Source organism: Calonectris borealis, chromosome 14 (genome assembly GCF_964195595.1).
Source record: "Calonectris borealis chromosome 14, bCalBor7.hap1.2, whole genome shotgun sequence".
NCBI classification, from domain to species: Eukaryota; Metazoa; Chordata; class Aves; order Procellariiformes; family Procellariidae; genus Calonectris; species Calonectris borealis.
This window is the reverse complement of record NC_134325.1, coordinates 11,207,765-11,225,332: the sequence shown is the minus strand read 5'-3', so window position 1 is coordinate 11,225,332 and position 17,568 is coordinate 11,207,765. Positions and strand designations below refer to the sequence as shown.

Sequence of the window (17,568 nt, the reverse complement as noted above, 5' to 3'; positions counted from 1 at the left end):
TGACTTTATTCCTACCACTGGCCCCAAGCCAAGTACTTTGAACTTTACATTAGTTATTCCTGTTAAATATCTGATGAAGGCTGCTCTAGGTGGTCTTCAGATTTGTAAGGTTCCTCCAACTATTCCAGCACATCTGTTATGAAAGAGTTGAGCCCAGAGGACCTAAGAAATGCTCGCATTTTCTATTTTGCTAAACAACATACGGGGCCTGCCGAGAAAGCAGAAGCTGCCAGAGGCTTTTTGTAGCAAGACCCCATTCCACCAGTCTTGAAAATTGTTTTAAAGTCTCTCTGGGCTTTTGTCAGCTTGGCAGTTCTTCAGCAATTCAAGACCATGAAACAGTGATAAACATGGGCTACCTCATGACGTTTCAGCATACAGTATAGCATTCTTAGAGAGATAGTACCAACCTTTGTAACAACTCAAAGAAAATCTGAGTTGAGAAGCGTTTTATCTTGAAGTTGCTTCACTCTCCCTCACCCCATAAAAATTGGAGCTATTCTTCACAAAGTCATTTACCCGAAATGAATATTTATTCAAGTGTTTCAACACTAAATCAAGGCGTTGTTTTTGCCAAAAGGCAAAAGACAATCTTTTTTTGCTTCTGGTACTCCTTTCTCTAGTATTTCCTTAATAGATTTTCTGTACAACACGGAAGTTTTCACCTTTCTCCCTGTGCATCTACTTCTCCCTACTCCCTCCAATGCAAACCTCTATTCTTCTTAATGAAAGACTTCCTGAAGAAAGCTGAGCAGTATTTAATCTCCTGTTTGTTCATCAGGTAGAGAGCAAGTGCTAGAACTTTCCCCACATACAGTTTTGCCAAAAAGTTATCCTCTGATAATGTGTGTTCCCCTTCTAACAAGGAAGGCTAAAGGAATAGTTTGTGTTCCCTTTTACACACTAGGAAAAAAAAACTCTAACATTACTAGTGAGCAGAGTACATATAGCTACAGCTTATTCATATCCTTTCTACCCATCCCAGAGATCAGAGCAACACATGATGTTAGGAAGACTCGGAATAGCAACATGTTCCCTAGTCTCTTCAACAGCTTCCCTTGAAAAAGACTTTGAAATTCAGGCACAGGGATTTAGTTAAAAAAAAAACCCACACCCAAAACAAACAAAAAAATTCAAACACACAAAACCTGAGGGGCCTATAACAAAAGTACGAAAATAATTTATTTCGTTTCTAAGCACTAATAATGGATTTGTCTTTTTGCCTAAAGCTTTAAAAAGATATGAACTCTTCCATGTTGAATAGTGTAATTCTAATCTCTGGCAAAGCAGGTGTAAATAATATGCCTCCATCTTGCTAAGAAGAGCAAGTGAAAACCCAACAGCTTAAGATAAGTTTGGGGGAAAGATTGTTACCTTAAGGGGCTTCATGAAATTGACCAAGCACACAAACATCAGAGTACATGAAGTAGCCTGACAGGCTGAATATTTGCAAGATTGTGCAGACACCTGATTTACCCCCTCCCTTTGAGTACCATTGGTTTACCAGACCAGAGTACACAGAATTTTAGACTTACCTTAGTGTTTCATTGAATCTGACTGTAGCAGCACAATGAAATACAATATTAATGCATCTTATAAGTTTTTCCTTGATTGGTTCACTAATGTCCAGATCAGGCTGTCCAAGTTCACTTGTAACTACTATTATTTTTGCTTTGAAGTCTGGCTGCTCGTCTCTCAACCTGTCAAAGAGCTGTCAAAAAAAAACAGGACTGAAAATTCAAACCAATAGCCAGTGAAGATAAGACAGAGATGTTTAATTTAAGTGAAGAAAAATCTTACATCTTCCGCCTATGCAGAGTTATACTGATGATCTTGAGAAGTAAGTTAGAAAAGTGTTAGGAATATTACAACATGTTACTGACTTCCCCTGAACATATCCAGTGATGAAGTTGTGCACACTTTATCCCATACAGTGAAAGCAGTATTGCATGTGTTGTACAGAGGGTAGTAAGACTTAAATTCGCACTTAATTTTTTTTTAATACTCATCCCTATCCTTAAAATCAGATCTCTATAAATATCAGAAGAAAGAAGGAATGGTCTCCATTAGACAACAGGACTCAAATAAATTTTAAGTAGCAGTCTAAATACTATAATCTCTTTTCTTTCAACAGAAGGAAAGGGAAAAGTCTGCCCAATTCCTAAGCTTGATACTAACTATTCAAATTCTTGTAGACTTGCACGAGTCATGCCGTTTTTTAGGTTTAGAAAGCTTTCATCAAGCTTTAAAAATTTCGAGTGATTCAAGAAATGGTATCCTGGAATTATGCCAGTTTTGGGGAACTTCCAGATTTTAAAAGTTGTTTCTCTGGCTAGTTAAAAGAAAAAGGCAGGGTTAAAGGCTGCGTACCATGTTAGAACAATCTGATCAAGTCTTATCAAACTGGTGTTCAACTATGAAAATCTCACCCATATTATATTCCATCATATATTCTCCTCATAATTAACCAGGTTCTAAGCATGTGGCTTAACACACACAGATAAAAATTCTTGCCTCATCTTATTTACACCCATTAGCATGCAAGTTTTCCTGAGCAAAATAGTATTGTGGCAATAAAACACTTCAAAGTTTCACCAGAGCAGACCCCTCTTCTTAATTATACAGGAGCCAATATCTTAGCCACTGCTTCAACACAAGTCGATTAAAATGTATTAAAATCACAGCAGTACTTTTTTTTTTCCCCCTTCCAAACATGGAGTTATAGTGAATACAAATTGTTAAGAGACATTTCCTTACAGAATGAAGAGAACTCAATTGATTTCAACTATAACTTAGTCTTTTCACCTAGAAGTACAGTTTCAGGACTCTTAAGGCAATATAGTTTGTACTGCTACCAAACAGATTGGTCCCTCTAACTTCTTCATTTCCATGTTGCTTCTCCTGCACTGGCAATAGCAAGTAGCTGAATAGCCGTGTGAGCACACAAGCTTACTGGTCCAGCCGAAAAAAATAGGCATTTTTGTAGATTTTTTTCAGCTGAACTGTGAGATAATGCAGCTCACTGTGTGGCCACCTAAAGTAGCAGTGGTAATGCTATAGCGAGAATATGGGACACCTCCAGTAATAGAGGTCTTAGAATTGATTTCCCAAACATGAAAGTTCACCTTAAAGGACAAAGCTGCCAAGAGAGCATTTAAAGACTCTGCAATTCTTAGTTCACAGGGTACAGCAAACAGTGCTTACCCAAGGGCAGGAAGCCTTTTGTTATTTTGCAAATAAGCTTGCTATGTTTTTAGTTGGAATGATGGTGCCTGCCTCCAGGGAACTGAAGCAACTACCTTTTAACCATATTAATGTGTATGCATTATAATAGAAAAGAAGTCCCATGGATAAGCACTTAAGCAAAGAACCAGTTTGGTACTTTTAGTTTGTACACTTTATCCGTTCTGCCCCTTTTCACATCCATAGCCATACATTATTCTGACATAATTCATATTAGCACTGACACCAGTACAAAGAGGAAAAAGAACAAACACCTAGAGCACATGCAATACATATGGCAAATTAACAGAGGAATTAGATATCTGAAGTCCAAAGGAAGTAGAAACCTCAACATTTTTTGGCTATTTGCAGCTCAATTTATTTTAATTATCACATTCACCCATTTAAATTTTAAACTGTTCAAGAAACAGAATGTCCAAGAATCTTTAGAACACTTAATGAGCCCATCCAAATTGTGAAAAATTGCTGGCAGGGCCCTCAACAAGTGGAACAACTTAAGACAACATATCCTATTAAAAATTTTCATACTCTTTTGGAGGAATCTTGATTACATTAATGCCAGTTAAACAATATACTTTCAATCTAATTTGTCTCACCATGTGATGAGGACAACAAATATCTGGCCCTATATACATCTCTGCATAGATGTGCAACACCATCCCTTCATGTTCTCACTCTAGGGACTAAGATGTAGGACTACCTTAAGCAGAAGTCCTGCTTACCAGGACCTCTGTTGTGAACCTGTTCCAGCAGTAAGTACTCAACAAGACTCATAAAACACATCAGATTATACCAAGTCCAGCTGAGATAACAGACTATAAGCAGAAGATTTGGACTCAAAGTTAAAAGCCTTTTACAACATACGAGTTTCCCAAAAGCTATATTGAGGCTTAAGTCTTACTGAAGTTTAAGTCAGCCCACACTGCTGCTACTCTCCCCCTTGCCCGAATATTCCCCACTTTTTATTTGGGTAATAGTGTATACAAAAAGGGGATTGAGAAACTTTTCCTTTCTCATCTCAGAGCTTAGTCTGGAGATCTTTTCCTTGTTTCAGGGAGTGACAAACTGAGGATTTTATGTAGAAAGAATTTGCAACTTGATTTTAAGACAGAACCCCACTGTTACTCATTCTGCTGCATTCTATGACATCGCACAGGACTGCAAGCAGATGCTTTTGAGCAATGAGCTAGAGTTTTGACGTGGTTATAGAAAATAATTTATTAGGGACACAGCCATCCTCATGTCTGCTGTAACCTTTACCAGAGTCGCAGAAATTCATTGCCCTACTTTAAACAACTTACCCCTCCTAGCCTAAACGCATTCATACTTTTTTACTGATTCCCTTTAAGCACCTTCTAAGCACACACTTCGTAGAGACTACATTGCATCTCAACATATTTCCTAAGCCTGAAAAATTAAACTGCCAACTCCCACGTCCCATAAGAGAAAGGACCTGGATAGAAATGAATAAACCCTGCTTTAGCAAAGTTCATGCTAGAAATCTCTCCCCTTCCTGTTCGTCTTTCTCATCGTAAACGGGATACATATTAGAGAGATGGGCAACACTGATGGATGGTTCTGCATGTAGTAAGAATGCCCAGCCTAGCTCACCAGAATATTAAGGTTATGAGTCTTTTCAGAAGGAAAGTATCCCACCCAGCATGCACAGAAGAACTTTTAGATAACCACTTTGGTACTTCCACAGCACAGAATTTCAGTGCCTTTCCTTTGTTATCACAGGTTTATAGTAATCTCTATGACTAACAGAAATCCATAGTAGAATCTATTAAGATAAACATTTCTGTTCTGTTTACAAACATAAGCTATTTAAACAACTGTTAGAACACATTCTTGCTTACTGGTGGATCCAATGGCACATTCAAGGAGAAGGAAGTACTAAGCCTCATCTTACAGTAAAGAAAATAAGGCACAAGAATAAAAAGTGACTTGCTTGAGATCTAAAGAAGGGACTCAATCCTATCTTACAACTCCCAGTCCACACCACTTCTTGCACTTGATCATACATTCTCTTAACAAGTTTTAACTCAGATGTTTTACTTCTCAATTCTGCATTACAGCTGAACATCCTCCTCCTGAATTAAATTCAGGATAATTTTCCATTACTGGCTTTGCTAGAGACTAACAGCTTGAAAATCGGCCATAGAAGCACTGCCAGGTCTTGGATTTTATATTTCTGTTAGAACAAAAAACATTTAACAGCAATATTTTGCTTTAGACAAACCAAAGTTGTTCTCAAAATGAAATGGGAATGTTGTAAAGAAGGACAAAAATGTGAGCATATGACACATACCTTACAGCTGGTAATTTCTTCTATTCGTGCTTCAGGTGTCTGTCCTGCTTTGTGTCTTACCAATACATACACTGCTTTCACTTTAGGACAAGATCTGAGCAGCTTTTCCAGAAGCACTTTTCCCAAGAAGCCTGTAGCTCCTGTCAGGAGGATGTTCTTTCCTTCATAGTATTCAGGGATGGAAACCATTATGACCTTAACAAAAGTTAAAGACAAAAGTATATTAAAGAACTTCTAGGAGTTCGGATTTGCAGAAGATATAAATGGACAGCATAGATGCAAACATTCAACCTCATACCTGAAAGAAATGTTTAACAGTAATTTTTTTTTTTTTTAACCTATAACGAGTACTTAAAGATGTCTTTTTTCACCACATTCCGAAAAAGTTCCCACAGGGTCACTATAGTCATTCCAGATCTTCTTGTAAACTGCCCCTGTTAACAGTCTCTTAAGGAATTAGACACGCACTCAGTCTAGGAAAATAGCTCAACTTTAGTCTACTTGTACCTCTATGTGCATGGTCCTTTACCACTCTAAGTGGCTGTTCCTGTGCATGGTCCTTTACCACTTTAAGTGGCTGTTCCACATAAATTAGAGGTCATACCATTAAAATATAATCACAAGTAGATACTTCAAATATGTTGACAGAAGACAGGGAGCCAGCCATCTGCCAATTGCTGGCCCTGGTATTTTGCCTGTGTCAGCAAAGTCCCCTGTCAGTGTTAGGCTGAGCCTTCCTACAGACATAGCTAGGCCAGAGAGAAGATATAGTTAGTTTTTGGTATGAGAAGAAACTGCTGGTTCTACATTGATTACAAAAAAACATGCAGTTTCACAGATGATACAGGCTTCCAACCTTTTCATTAATTCTGTATTCCCCTCCCCCCCACAATAAGTGATTAGAATTCTCACACAAACTGAAGATATGAGTTAGCCACAAATATGCCACCTAATGAAACGAGGGGCAAGGGATTGTTACTCAAATCCAGCACAAAGCTCAAAGATGTTGTATGTTTTGCTTCAGTTAGGAAGTTAACTATGAGAATTATTCTCTTTCCCCTCCCTTAATCAACCACTTGGAGATTATGTCTGATTCTAGATACTGGAAACTGAAAGACTTTCTAAGGACAAATATACTGCTGTTTTTTACACTAATGTGATCTTTGGACCATGACCTTTGTGACTTTTAGAACTCAATCCATGCCTCAGGCTAACTTCAAGCCATTCTGTTAAGTCCAATATACCAACATCTTTACCGTAATCCTTAAACAGCTTACTTTTACTGTAGAAGACTGTAGCATATGGATACACTTCCACCATGTTGTACCAATCTTTCTAATCAGACTTATAAAAATAACAAGCTGATATAGTGAAAGTCTAGTTGTAGTCTCCTATAGCAGATCCACACACAACTCATTACAACCAAATATTACCAAAAGGGACAGATTCCATAAAACCATGGTACTAAATAAACCCAACAAAAATGAATCTCTAAACACAGTCAGAAAGTGTTTCTTAAGCAAGTAAGAATTACTACACTGAATACCTAAACAGGATGAGAGCCTTTCTTCACCTACCACCCAAGAATAAAGGAATGTACCTTCTAAATATATACTTAGTTCTTTTGAAACGGCAGGCTACTGCAAGCAGGAACTTACCAGGGAATACACATGAGATCTTGAATGTTAGGAGTGAAAAACTACAGGCTTAATTTGTACTTTTTGCCTGAAAAGTAAGTAAAAATTTCTGGAACACTTGCCTACATCTCAGGTAGCTGTCATATTAAAGCAATTGTGCTGTGCTTTTCATGTTCATACCACAACAAAGCCTCTGAACAAGCTCTAAATGATTACTTGCCAGAAATGAGTTACCAACTGCACAAGCCCCAGTTTCAGCAGTCTGGGTACAAAGTCTTATGTTTTGTTGTCCAACACTCCAAATCTTATTTTGACTCCCTTCTTTGACAAGGTTAGCTCCTGCATTTATTAGTGAAGCATCTAAAAAACTGATGGTGGGATACAGTAGCAAGTTTAGAACAGAACAATTATTTCCATTGGCCACAGTACATCATTCAAAATTGTTTCTTTAAAGGTTGATGAGACTGAGAGGGGGATGGAGGGAAAAAGCTATTTACATTAAACCACTCTTGCCACATACTTAAAAGACTTTAATGCAAATTTCAAAGCACATCTCCTGCAATAAAGCATGGAGAGCAAGATACAGCATGCTCATGAGTCATTTTTTCCTGTTGAATGTAAGATACAGGCCTGTTGTCTTCACTGTGACTCTTGAATAGTAGAGAACATTAATTGTGACTTCAAGTATGTTCTTATGTCCTCCCCATAACTTTCATTTTCCTGGTCTCTGCATACACCATTCAACTCCATTTCCTCCTAAAAATCTGCATGCTTGCTCCCACGTATAGGATATGACTTCTGTTCCCTCGAAGAGGGAAGAGAAGACTCATGCAACTATTACCATACCAATTTTGTCACCAAGATTCAGTCTTGTTCTGGTTCCTACATAATCTTGTTACTAATTTACCTGCCTAGCCATAATTCATATCTTTTACCCCTTAAGACTCTATGACAGTATGTTAATACCATCAGTTCACTTGCCCTTCCGTAACGGAAGGCTTAATACTACTTCTGACATAATGCTGTATCCTCAGTCTGCAAACCTGTTCACGTGGGCAGAGACAGTCCTTGGCTACGTAAATACAGCAACCTTGCTACAACATCTAGTACATGGGCTACAGTCCAACATCTGTTCCTAAAAGCTAAAACAATGAAAAAAGTTATGCTACCAGTAGAAATATCTGTGTTGCTATGGTCCAGCTTTTTAGCCAACTGAAAAATCTGACAATATTTAGGGTCATACGATGTAAAGAAAACTAGAAGCCAGAATAGATAAGAAAGTTTCCTGCCTCAGTTATTTCTGACCATACTCCTTTGAGTAAGAGGTTGGTATCAGATCAAAAGTAATTATATTATTCTCCTGAAACTTTTACAGAATACCAGACCTACAGAACATCCAGATCCAAAGCTATGATTGAGTATAATGACAAAATGGGTTCTCTTAAAAAACCACAAACATACATCAATACTACATTCACACTTGAGAGGCAGCAACACCTCTATGTTTGTAGGCTTTTATTTTTTTAAAAAAAAAAAAGGATTGACAGAATTGTTTCCTTTGAGAAACTCTCAACACCCATTTCCCTTTACCCCGCTGTCTGACGACTAGCCTCTGGTAGACTTCATTCATAGCAATTTTCCACACTACGTTTGTCTTCTACTTCCATTCCTCTAGAAGATTCCAGCTAGAAAACAGAATTGGTGACCTTTTCAGAAGTCTACATTGCTGCTAAAGTTACAGCAATAAATACTGGGACTGTGAGGGAACTGCCTAGAAGCACCAAATTTGAATTAAGGGTAAAAACCATGTATGGAATCTAGATGTGAACAAAGAAAGCCTGAAATAAGCAGCCTATGTTTTGCCCTACTAGAAAGAAAGGTTATCTCAACCATAGGAAAGGGAAAGAATGTTCCCATTCTCCACCTACCTTCCCCTACCTTCTTTGAGAATGCACCTCCACATGCCAGTTAGCATAGCATTGCTGGCAACTCCTAACTTCAAGCTCAGAAGGGACTTATTTCACAAGTATAATATATTACTTTTGTTACCTTTTAAAGTTATTTATGGCAGCAAATTACTGAAGAACTACATCATAATTGTGTTTCTTTAAAAAAAAACCAAACAGTTAAGAAACAGATGTAGCTCCCAGTGGAAATTTAGTTTGACCTCTAACGCGTAACAGGCTGGAGTAGGTCCAGAAGAGATACCTACCTTGCAAGACAACTTAGCAAAATAAAATCTAGCATTTTAAGATTAATATTTAAGTGTCAGCAATTGTTTTATCTAGTTTTAGAGTGCAACTTCTTGCATGCTTGCAATAGCTGAATTGTACCTATTAACCAGCAATACATATTTTCACCAGTTGTCCAATGACTTGTTAACAGCCACCTCTTCAAACATGCAGACAGGTAACTTCTATAAAACACAAAATTGTCTAACGCACACTCTGGAATATCTGAATCCCTGTAGCATAGCTACTTTTTTTGAGCTAATAAGTAATAACAGTCGAGAAAAAAGAAATCTGACAGTTGAAAGGATTAATAACAGTTCTGTAAAGGATTTTTGCTGTAGAACAAGGATGATCAAAATTACCAGATGATTTGTAGGGATAAATAGCCTTTGGTAGAGGAAGCTTCTGTTGCTGCTACAGAGAAACTGATGCTAGGATACTTCTGAATTCACAGGTTCAAGACTAAACCAATGGTGACACTTTGAAGACACCGCTTATTTGAAAGGTGCTGTCCTTTGATGAATCAAGAGCTCCTAAGCACTTCAGTAAAACCCCACACTTCAGGATCCTAGCCAACATTCCCCATCTTGTAAAAAAATTCTAGTGTCCAAGGCTGAGCAAGTGCTATTATGGAGCAAACAACGGCGGCTCTGTTTGCCTTCAGAGCTACTGCAGCAATATTTAACTCATTGCTTCAAACAGAGGTCTCTATGACTCTCAAAACAAGGACAATTCTGTTTTTAACAGGAAAAAGATCAATTCTCAGATTTGTCCAAACACAGATCAAGATGCTTAAAGATTTACTTTCCAAGTGCCAGGAAAGCCTACGGCAGTTCCACTGAATGTTTAAATGCTAAATCCAGCAACTAGAGTGCGCATGTATGTCCTTGTTAGAGATTAAAAGGTCTGTTTCCTAGTTTATCACTGACAAACATAAGGCCAACAACATGCTCCCTCCAAATTCATATTGAGATTATCATTCACAAGAAATAGAAAACATTTCCCAACCTCTCAAACATCAGCAACAAGCCACAGAGTTCTGCAAAAATACAGCCTGACAAACTAATTTCCCCCCTTTCCCTCTGACAGCTTGAACCTAGTACTAGCAGCAGTACAACAGAAAAAAGATCTAAAAGTAAGGTGGAAGAAACAGTTTATTTATATATATTCAGGAGATGAAGTCCATCTAAACATCAAATCTGAATGCACCAAATATTTTTTAAACACTACACATGCATGCATGCATCCACACCAGACAAAAATCATTACAGAAGTCTCTCATATAGAGCTTCAATTGCCCCATTGCAAGGACACTATGGCAAGCAAAAAAGTCTAAGAACTGGGGAGACTGGAGAGATTCAGGCAACAAAGGAAGTAATATTTAACTCATCTAAACAAGGTTACTGCCAGAAAGACAAGCCTGGGTCATATCATATCATGATATCACGTCTCATTTCATTTGGTGCTTTGTTTCCACAAAAGTAAATCGATGAATGCTATCAGCAGAATGTCCACATTTTCAGCAACCACAAGGGTCAATGATCTGCCCTATTTGGACAATACCTATCCAGCGTATCACCAAAGGATGATAGTTTGTCTTCACGGTCCAAGGTTATATCCATTGAGAAACCTTATCTGAGAAAGATACTGTTTTCGGAGATGAGTAGAGACTGAAGTGATGGAACACAGTATTTCCTGTTGTAAGCTGCTTTTGGTGTAAGCTAACCTTAAAAGCATACCTATTCTAAACTCCACAATCATGTGGAAGATTTGGGATTCTTCCCACAGCTAGCAGAATGACAAGCTTATCCATGTTTTAGACTTCATCAACATTCTTATCTACTCTCTGCAAGGTCATTTTCTCTACTAGCTGTAAGCCACAGTCCCTCGCAGGATAAACCTGCCAAGAAAGTTTAACATATCTCCATGAGCTGGAAAACACATTGCCAGGTTTGGAAGCTAATTAGAACAACTAAGTTTTGAAGAACTATCAAAATGGGTCCACTAAATTGATATTAGCTAGCTAGTCTTTGCCTCATGCCTGGTAGTATGCTATATGGTAAGTGTCTCACTACACATTTTCCAGACAAGTAACTGGAGTGGATTCAGGGAAATACTAAGTTCTCTCATGTATACCAAACATGCCTTTATTGATGATCTCTACAAACAAGTGAAACGCAACAAAACTAAATCAGTCTGAGAGATTATACTTAAGTCATGACAACTGCAGTATAAATGCCATCAGAAGACTCAAAGCTGTATGTGGAATATGGCAAACCTGTGGTTGATACTCGGTATATTAGAGAATTTCTGAAAAACAACAATAGACATTTCAAACTAGTTATATTCTTCACTCTCAAAGGTGTTCAAAGAGACTAACCTACTACCAATGAAGAGATTTGTCTATTTTAAATCATTTCTCTATTGAAACACAATATCAGTTACAGTAACTAATTAGTTAGGTCAAAGTTTACATAAATAAGTGTATAGCCTTAGGTCCACAAATAAAGTAGACTTGCTTTAAAAAAAAAAAAACAAAACACAATTCTTCTCCTTTACTACCCCTTTATAATTAGGTTATAATTTGATGTTTTTCTGAATTGTTTACTGTTTGAGCTTAGTCTTCAAAGTGCATGTTGAAGGAAAAAAAATCTCTTTTGGTAAGATTAACCTCATTTCTCCAAGTTGCACCTGTCCAGAAATTAAGCTATTACAGTAAAGCACATCCCACATAGGAACGTTTACTATACTCCATCTCTAGTTCACGTGGAAACATGTTTTAACACTTGTATCCAGAGCGCTTTCAAACAAGTTTTAGGAAAACAACAGGCAGGCAGATTCAAGATTCATTAAACAGGATCATAATTCCAGATCATTTTATCAAAGTTAAATAGAAATCTGCATTAGAAATCTCACTTGTGCTTTTGGTTACAAAAGGATTACAAGATAGAGCCACACTGTTTATCAAGGTAGTTGCATAAATCATGGCTCTTGAATTAACCTTGAAAGAACAAAACCTGTCTGAAGAACCTACCTACAACATAATGAACAGAGTAACACTCACAGTTGACTACTACATAAACTGCTGCAGTTACAAGATCACTCAATTCTTATTCATTGCGTTAAGAAAATTAGCCAAAGGCATCAATTTAGCCTTCATATGGTATGTTGATATTCAGTCCAGGTAATCACTAGGAAAAGCCTTAGCAGCAGCAAGATTATTGCTCCAGTTATTACTGCGATACTGTCATTTTGCTGGGAGGGGATGTGGGGTGAGGTTTATGATTCAAAGTATTTTGGAAAGCCAAAAACCAAGCAGAGGGAAGGGAGCGGGAGGGGAAACAAACCACGCTCCAGTGGCTCATCAGTTTGTCTCGTTTCACAGGTAAGAGACAAACCTGGGTAATTAAAACCAAGATTCATATTGAACTGACAGGACAAAGGCAACTACCCAAAAACTGTACCTGCAATTACATTCTGTTCAAAACATCAGAAGGACAAGATAAGCCTTCTGAGCTAGTCTTTTGCTAGAATCACCCTGGCATGTATGATTAGATTTATTAACAAAGCATTTACAACCAGAATACTTAATCAAGAACAAAAAACCCAACTCTTATTCCTCCCTCATTTTAAATTGTACGTATTATTACAGAGTTAGAAGGCTTGAGTCACATCTTACAGCAGACATTACACAATGAATTTGAAATCCTAGGAATCAACACTTCCAGACTCCTTTCATACTTTCCCATAGCTTTTAAAATTGAAAAAAAAAAAATCCAAAATGATCAACCTTGCTGATCTTCTCGGCTCCTCTCAACTGAAGAGTTTCAGGCAGTTCAAGAAAGATTTACAGGGGGGGGGGGGGAAAAAACCAACATAATCCGTTATTTGACAGATACATGTGAATGTTTAGTACTAATTCACTAACTCTACTTCTGTAAGAAAATCCGCAAACACCCTTGACCATGTTTCACCAAATCCCAACTTCTAGCGCCTTTGTAGTAAAGAACACCCATAGTAAGCATACTCACAGCTGATGAGCTGATTGCTGAACAGCTGTAAAAAGAGTTAAGATTTTAGAACACTCTGTTAAAGAAATCTCCTCTCCCATTATGTTCCTGCAGAACTTCCCAATAATTCTTCTGAAACCTAAAATAACTCATTTATCTGACAACTGCTCTATCAAGTTGCATTTGAAGCCTAATCACCTTCTTTAAAAAAAAAAAACACACACACAAGTTTACCTTTCCTTTTTTCCAATACATGTAGAACAAAACCCTGTCAAAAAATTAAAAGCCCATTTTCACCACTTGTCTTTAAAAATAGCTTAAACACATAGTTAAAGCAAGTTCTACCAGTACATTGCCTACCTGTCCTGTACAAACAGGACAAATAAAGTGAACGACAATTAAACAGGATTCACGAAGCCTCTCTCTTCCTTCTCAGAAGAACAGAGGTATTTACTCCACTCCTGTAGCTGATACTGATCATGTAGATGCTAAGGGCTCCAATCTTAAGTCCTGTTTACACTAATGGATGTGTTATGTGGCTCTATCAGTTACGCCTATTGCACAAGAAGCCCTACAAATTTACAAACATCAAGCTGAACAATGACATGGAAAGGCTGGCATGATGTAATGAATATACAGCTACCAACACTAAATGGCAGCTTAGCAAGATCTACTAAGCATAGTCTTTCTAACCACACCCAAAGGAATAAAGTAACAGGGTACATCCGAGGAGTCATACATTCTTTGTGAAAGTCTGGAAAAAGCTTAACAAAGGCAAAGAAGAACAGTTTTATAAAAAGGGCCTCACTATAAAACCTGGGTTGGAGACACTCGGAAGAAAAAAGCAAATAGGAATACCTAGTCTATTCAGAGAGACAGTATAGGACTGTTTGCAACTCCCAAACTTCAGAAGTGTTGAGGCTAAAGAAAGCATAGCTGGAGGACTGTATTACTGCAAGGTTCAGAATTAGCAACTGGGAGAAACACTATGGATGTACATGAAGGTACTAACAACGCCCAGCCATTAAAGGATTACATGAGGTAAGTACAGACAAAGTACCAAACTGACCAAGTACAAGTTTTGATGATATTGGTTCCTCTTCAGAAGTTTTTGTTTGTTTGCTTTAAGTTACTCAGCAGTTCTGCTTCCTGCAGACAAGTAACAGGCATGCTGTACTGAACATAGACCCTCCTCAAACACTTAATATTTTGTGACAAAAAAAACCCAAACACGCACACGGAAGACAATTTCTGGCTGGAGAAGCTAACCAAACCCGAAATCACTGCAGTGATACAGCTGTGTCTTCAACACCACCTGGTACATTTTCTAGCACTCACTTAAACTTTCCAAATTGCTGTATAACCATTTTAGTTTGTTACACATCCCTTCCAAGCACTGGAAGCACAGTGCTTGTGAGGAACTGTGTGTTCCTACAAGAGCTAGAACCCAGAAACAGGAAGATGACAAAGGACCCCTTGCCTTTTAATAGCCAGGAGGAGATTCAGTTTGGCCTCTCAGGAGCTTAGAGGTTCTAGGGATGGACTGATTCTCCATTTGCAGGAGAAATGTTAGTACAGGTATTTCGAGACATCTATTACTCCAGCTTTCAAAGATGCCTCTCAAGCAGAATCATGGCATACTGTCAGGAGTTGCACTATAAAACTGACACTTAGTGATGCTCTCTGCTCACATCTGGCTAGTTGATATCCTGTACATTTTCAAAGTGAGGAAAACCAAATAAGGAAAAATCCTTTGCTATTATAAAAATTACAGTTTTGCTTCAATGCTAACTTTTTATTGACAAGTATCAGCTGCTCTGGATGATTAAGATGTCAACAGGTGGGGTTTTTTTGTAACTATAGCAAGAAAAATATTTATCATGTCTAAAACATACCTCTACATTAGACAATCACACTTAATGGAAAACAACTGCCCCACTGTCCTTTTAGTGTTCAAATTATTGTCTCTAGTAAAGCTTTATTAGACCTGCAATCCAGCATAAGGTAAATAAATAAAGACTAAGTACTTGCAGTATAAAGTTACAGATCTAGATTTGCATATTACTTTATCATTCTGCAGCAGCTAGGAGGAAAAAAAAAACACAAACCTGCAAAGTCAGTCTTTCATATCCAGTTGTGGGAGGTTTTGGGTGGCAAAAGGGCTGATTTTTACACCATCTATACTTGAGGGGAGGGTACAAAAACGGTAGAAATGCTGAAGAGTAGAGATCCTAGAAATACATACCTAATACATAATCTCCAAATTGCTGAAATAATGGTATCTCAGTTATGAAGCACAGACATGATACACAAATTAGGGAAGTTGTGGGTCAAGAAATTCTAGCCTGCTACAGTACAGATGGATGTCACAGACAGTAAAACTCCTACATGCTCCACTTCTGGTTTAATTATTATTGAAACAGTTATTAAAATATCAAAAACTTTCAGTTGCTAAAGCTGTGAAATAGGTTAAATGAAATTAAAGGTTTCTATTTCCATGGGATTCAAGCTGGTTTCAATTACAAGTCTGCTACCAATCAGTATATCTCTGCAATTAGCCACACTTTAAAGTTCACTCAAGAAAGTCTTTCTGTACCCACGCGGCTCCTGCTCCACAAGGACTCCAAGCCTCTACCCAGACTCAGGGGCTGCTGCACACACTAAGAGCTATCACAGCTCTCAATCTACTATTTCCTGATGCATGGACTCACTGAACTGGGACTCCTGTTTGAAGAAGTGGACCATTCTAGTTCTCTTCCCCATACATTCTTTTAAGCGGGAGAGAAACTTGTAGCCTTTTCCCGTAAGACTATTCTTTGCACCAGCCGCAACTACACGGGCTCTGAGAAAGGGGAACTATTGTAGCAGTACGGCCGGAGCCGGGGGAAGCTAGAGCTGCTTCGCAGGAAAAGCCGGCGCGCCGCTGCTCGCAAGAGGCCCAGCCAGCGACGGGAGGGCAGAGCAGACGGACAGGCGGGCGAGGAACAGAGAGCGCGGGGAGATGGGTGGTAGTCTCCGGCTCCGGGCCCAGCGGCAGGTGGAGCGGGCCGTCGCGGAGTCCACGGCTTTCGGCCTCGCCCACGCGAGAGCGCAGCCCGGCGGCGCCGAGACAGCCGCCCCGGAGGAGCGCTTGGGGTTCCCCCCTTTTCTAAGCATCGATCCCGCCAAGCGAGCTCCTCCGCCTGTAAAGCGCCTCCGGCTGGCCGCTTGCCCGCCACCAGGACGCATCTCGCAGCTCCCCGTCCCCAGCGCCTGTCTGCCTGCCTCCCCCCGCGGCTCCCGCCGCCCTCCCTCTCCAGCAGCCTCCCGGAAACGCGCGTCGGAGGCCGGCTCCCTCCGCGCCCCCCTCAGAGACCGCAGGGGAGGATGGAGCGGCTCAGCCCGCGGCCCCTAGCCGCGGAGGCCCGCCTCGACTTCCCGCCGCAGCTCGGGCGGCCGCTACCTGCTCCGGGCGGCGTCCCTCGCTGAGCCTCGCTACCTGCGCCCCGCGCCTTCCCCCGCCGCTCTGAGGGGCTTGCACAGCAGCCCTAAAAGAGCCGCTCCCGTTGGCCGTTGCGCACACAGTACCCGCCCGCCTATTGGTTCCTCCCTCCGCCGCTCGGAGGGACGAGGACGCCGGGGGTTGGCGGATTCCAGGAGCCCCACCCAGGGCCGCCGCTCGACGGGTGGGGCGGCTGGGCGCGTGCGGGGGCCTCGGGGGGCGGGGGGAGAGCGGCTATGATTTGCGCCGCCGCTTCAGGTGCGCGCGCTGCGCCCTCGCTCCCCTCCGCGGCGGTTGGGGACGCCCGCGCGCCCCCCGCCAACGGCGCCTGCCCGCGGCCCCGGTACCGCGGGGCAGCCCCGCTGCTGTGGGGGCCGCCCGGTAGGCGCCAAACCGTCCCCGCGGCGCTGTGAAAGTGCTGCTCCGCTGTCCCCAGGCCTGTGCCGCGCCACCTCCGGCCCACCCGGGGGAGCCGCTCCATCGCGGGCCACCACCGGAGGAGGTCGCCCTGCCCGCCCGAGGCTCTGCCGCTCGTCGCGCCACCCGTGAGCAAAACACGGGCCCATCACACTGTCGTATGCCTGTGTGTGTATGGTTGCTCTGACACCTGAGATAGATACCCACAACTCATCCCTTGCCGCAGTGATTTCACTTG

At 40.5% G+C, this 17,568-nt stretch overlaps 1 protein-coding gene across 6 annotated transcripts in view; it reads right to left on the bottom strand.

The window, feature by feature from the left end:
* The window catches only part of FAR1 (fatty acyl-CoA reductase 1), a 39,673-nt gene extending 22,659 nt beyond the window's left edge, over window positions 1-17,014 (bottom strand). For 4 of the 6 annotated variants that reach the window (XM_075163219.1, XM_075163214.1, XM_075163218.1 and 1 more), the window contains exons 1-3: window positions 16,875-17,014; window positions 5,555-5,749; window positions 1,536-1,711 (exon numbers count right to left, since the gene is read on the bottom strand). In XM_075163219.1, coding sequence (XP_075019320.1) covers window positions 1,536-1,711; window positions 5,555-5,743 — 365 coding nt within the window. In that variant the 5' untranslated portion in view covers window positions 5,744-5,749; window positions 16,875-17,014. Of the gene's footprint in view, window positions 1-1,535; window positions 1,712-5,554; window positions 5,750-15,540; window positions 15,606-16,840 lie in introns of those variants that run through there. The other 2 variants (XM_075163215.1, XM_075163217.1) reach the window with 2 other exon arrangements.
* Between the last annotated feature and the right edge of the window lie 554 nt (window positions 17,015-17,568).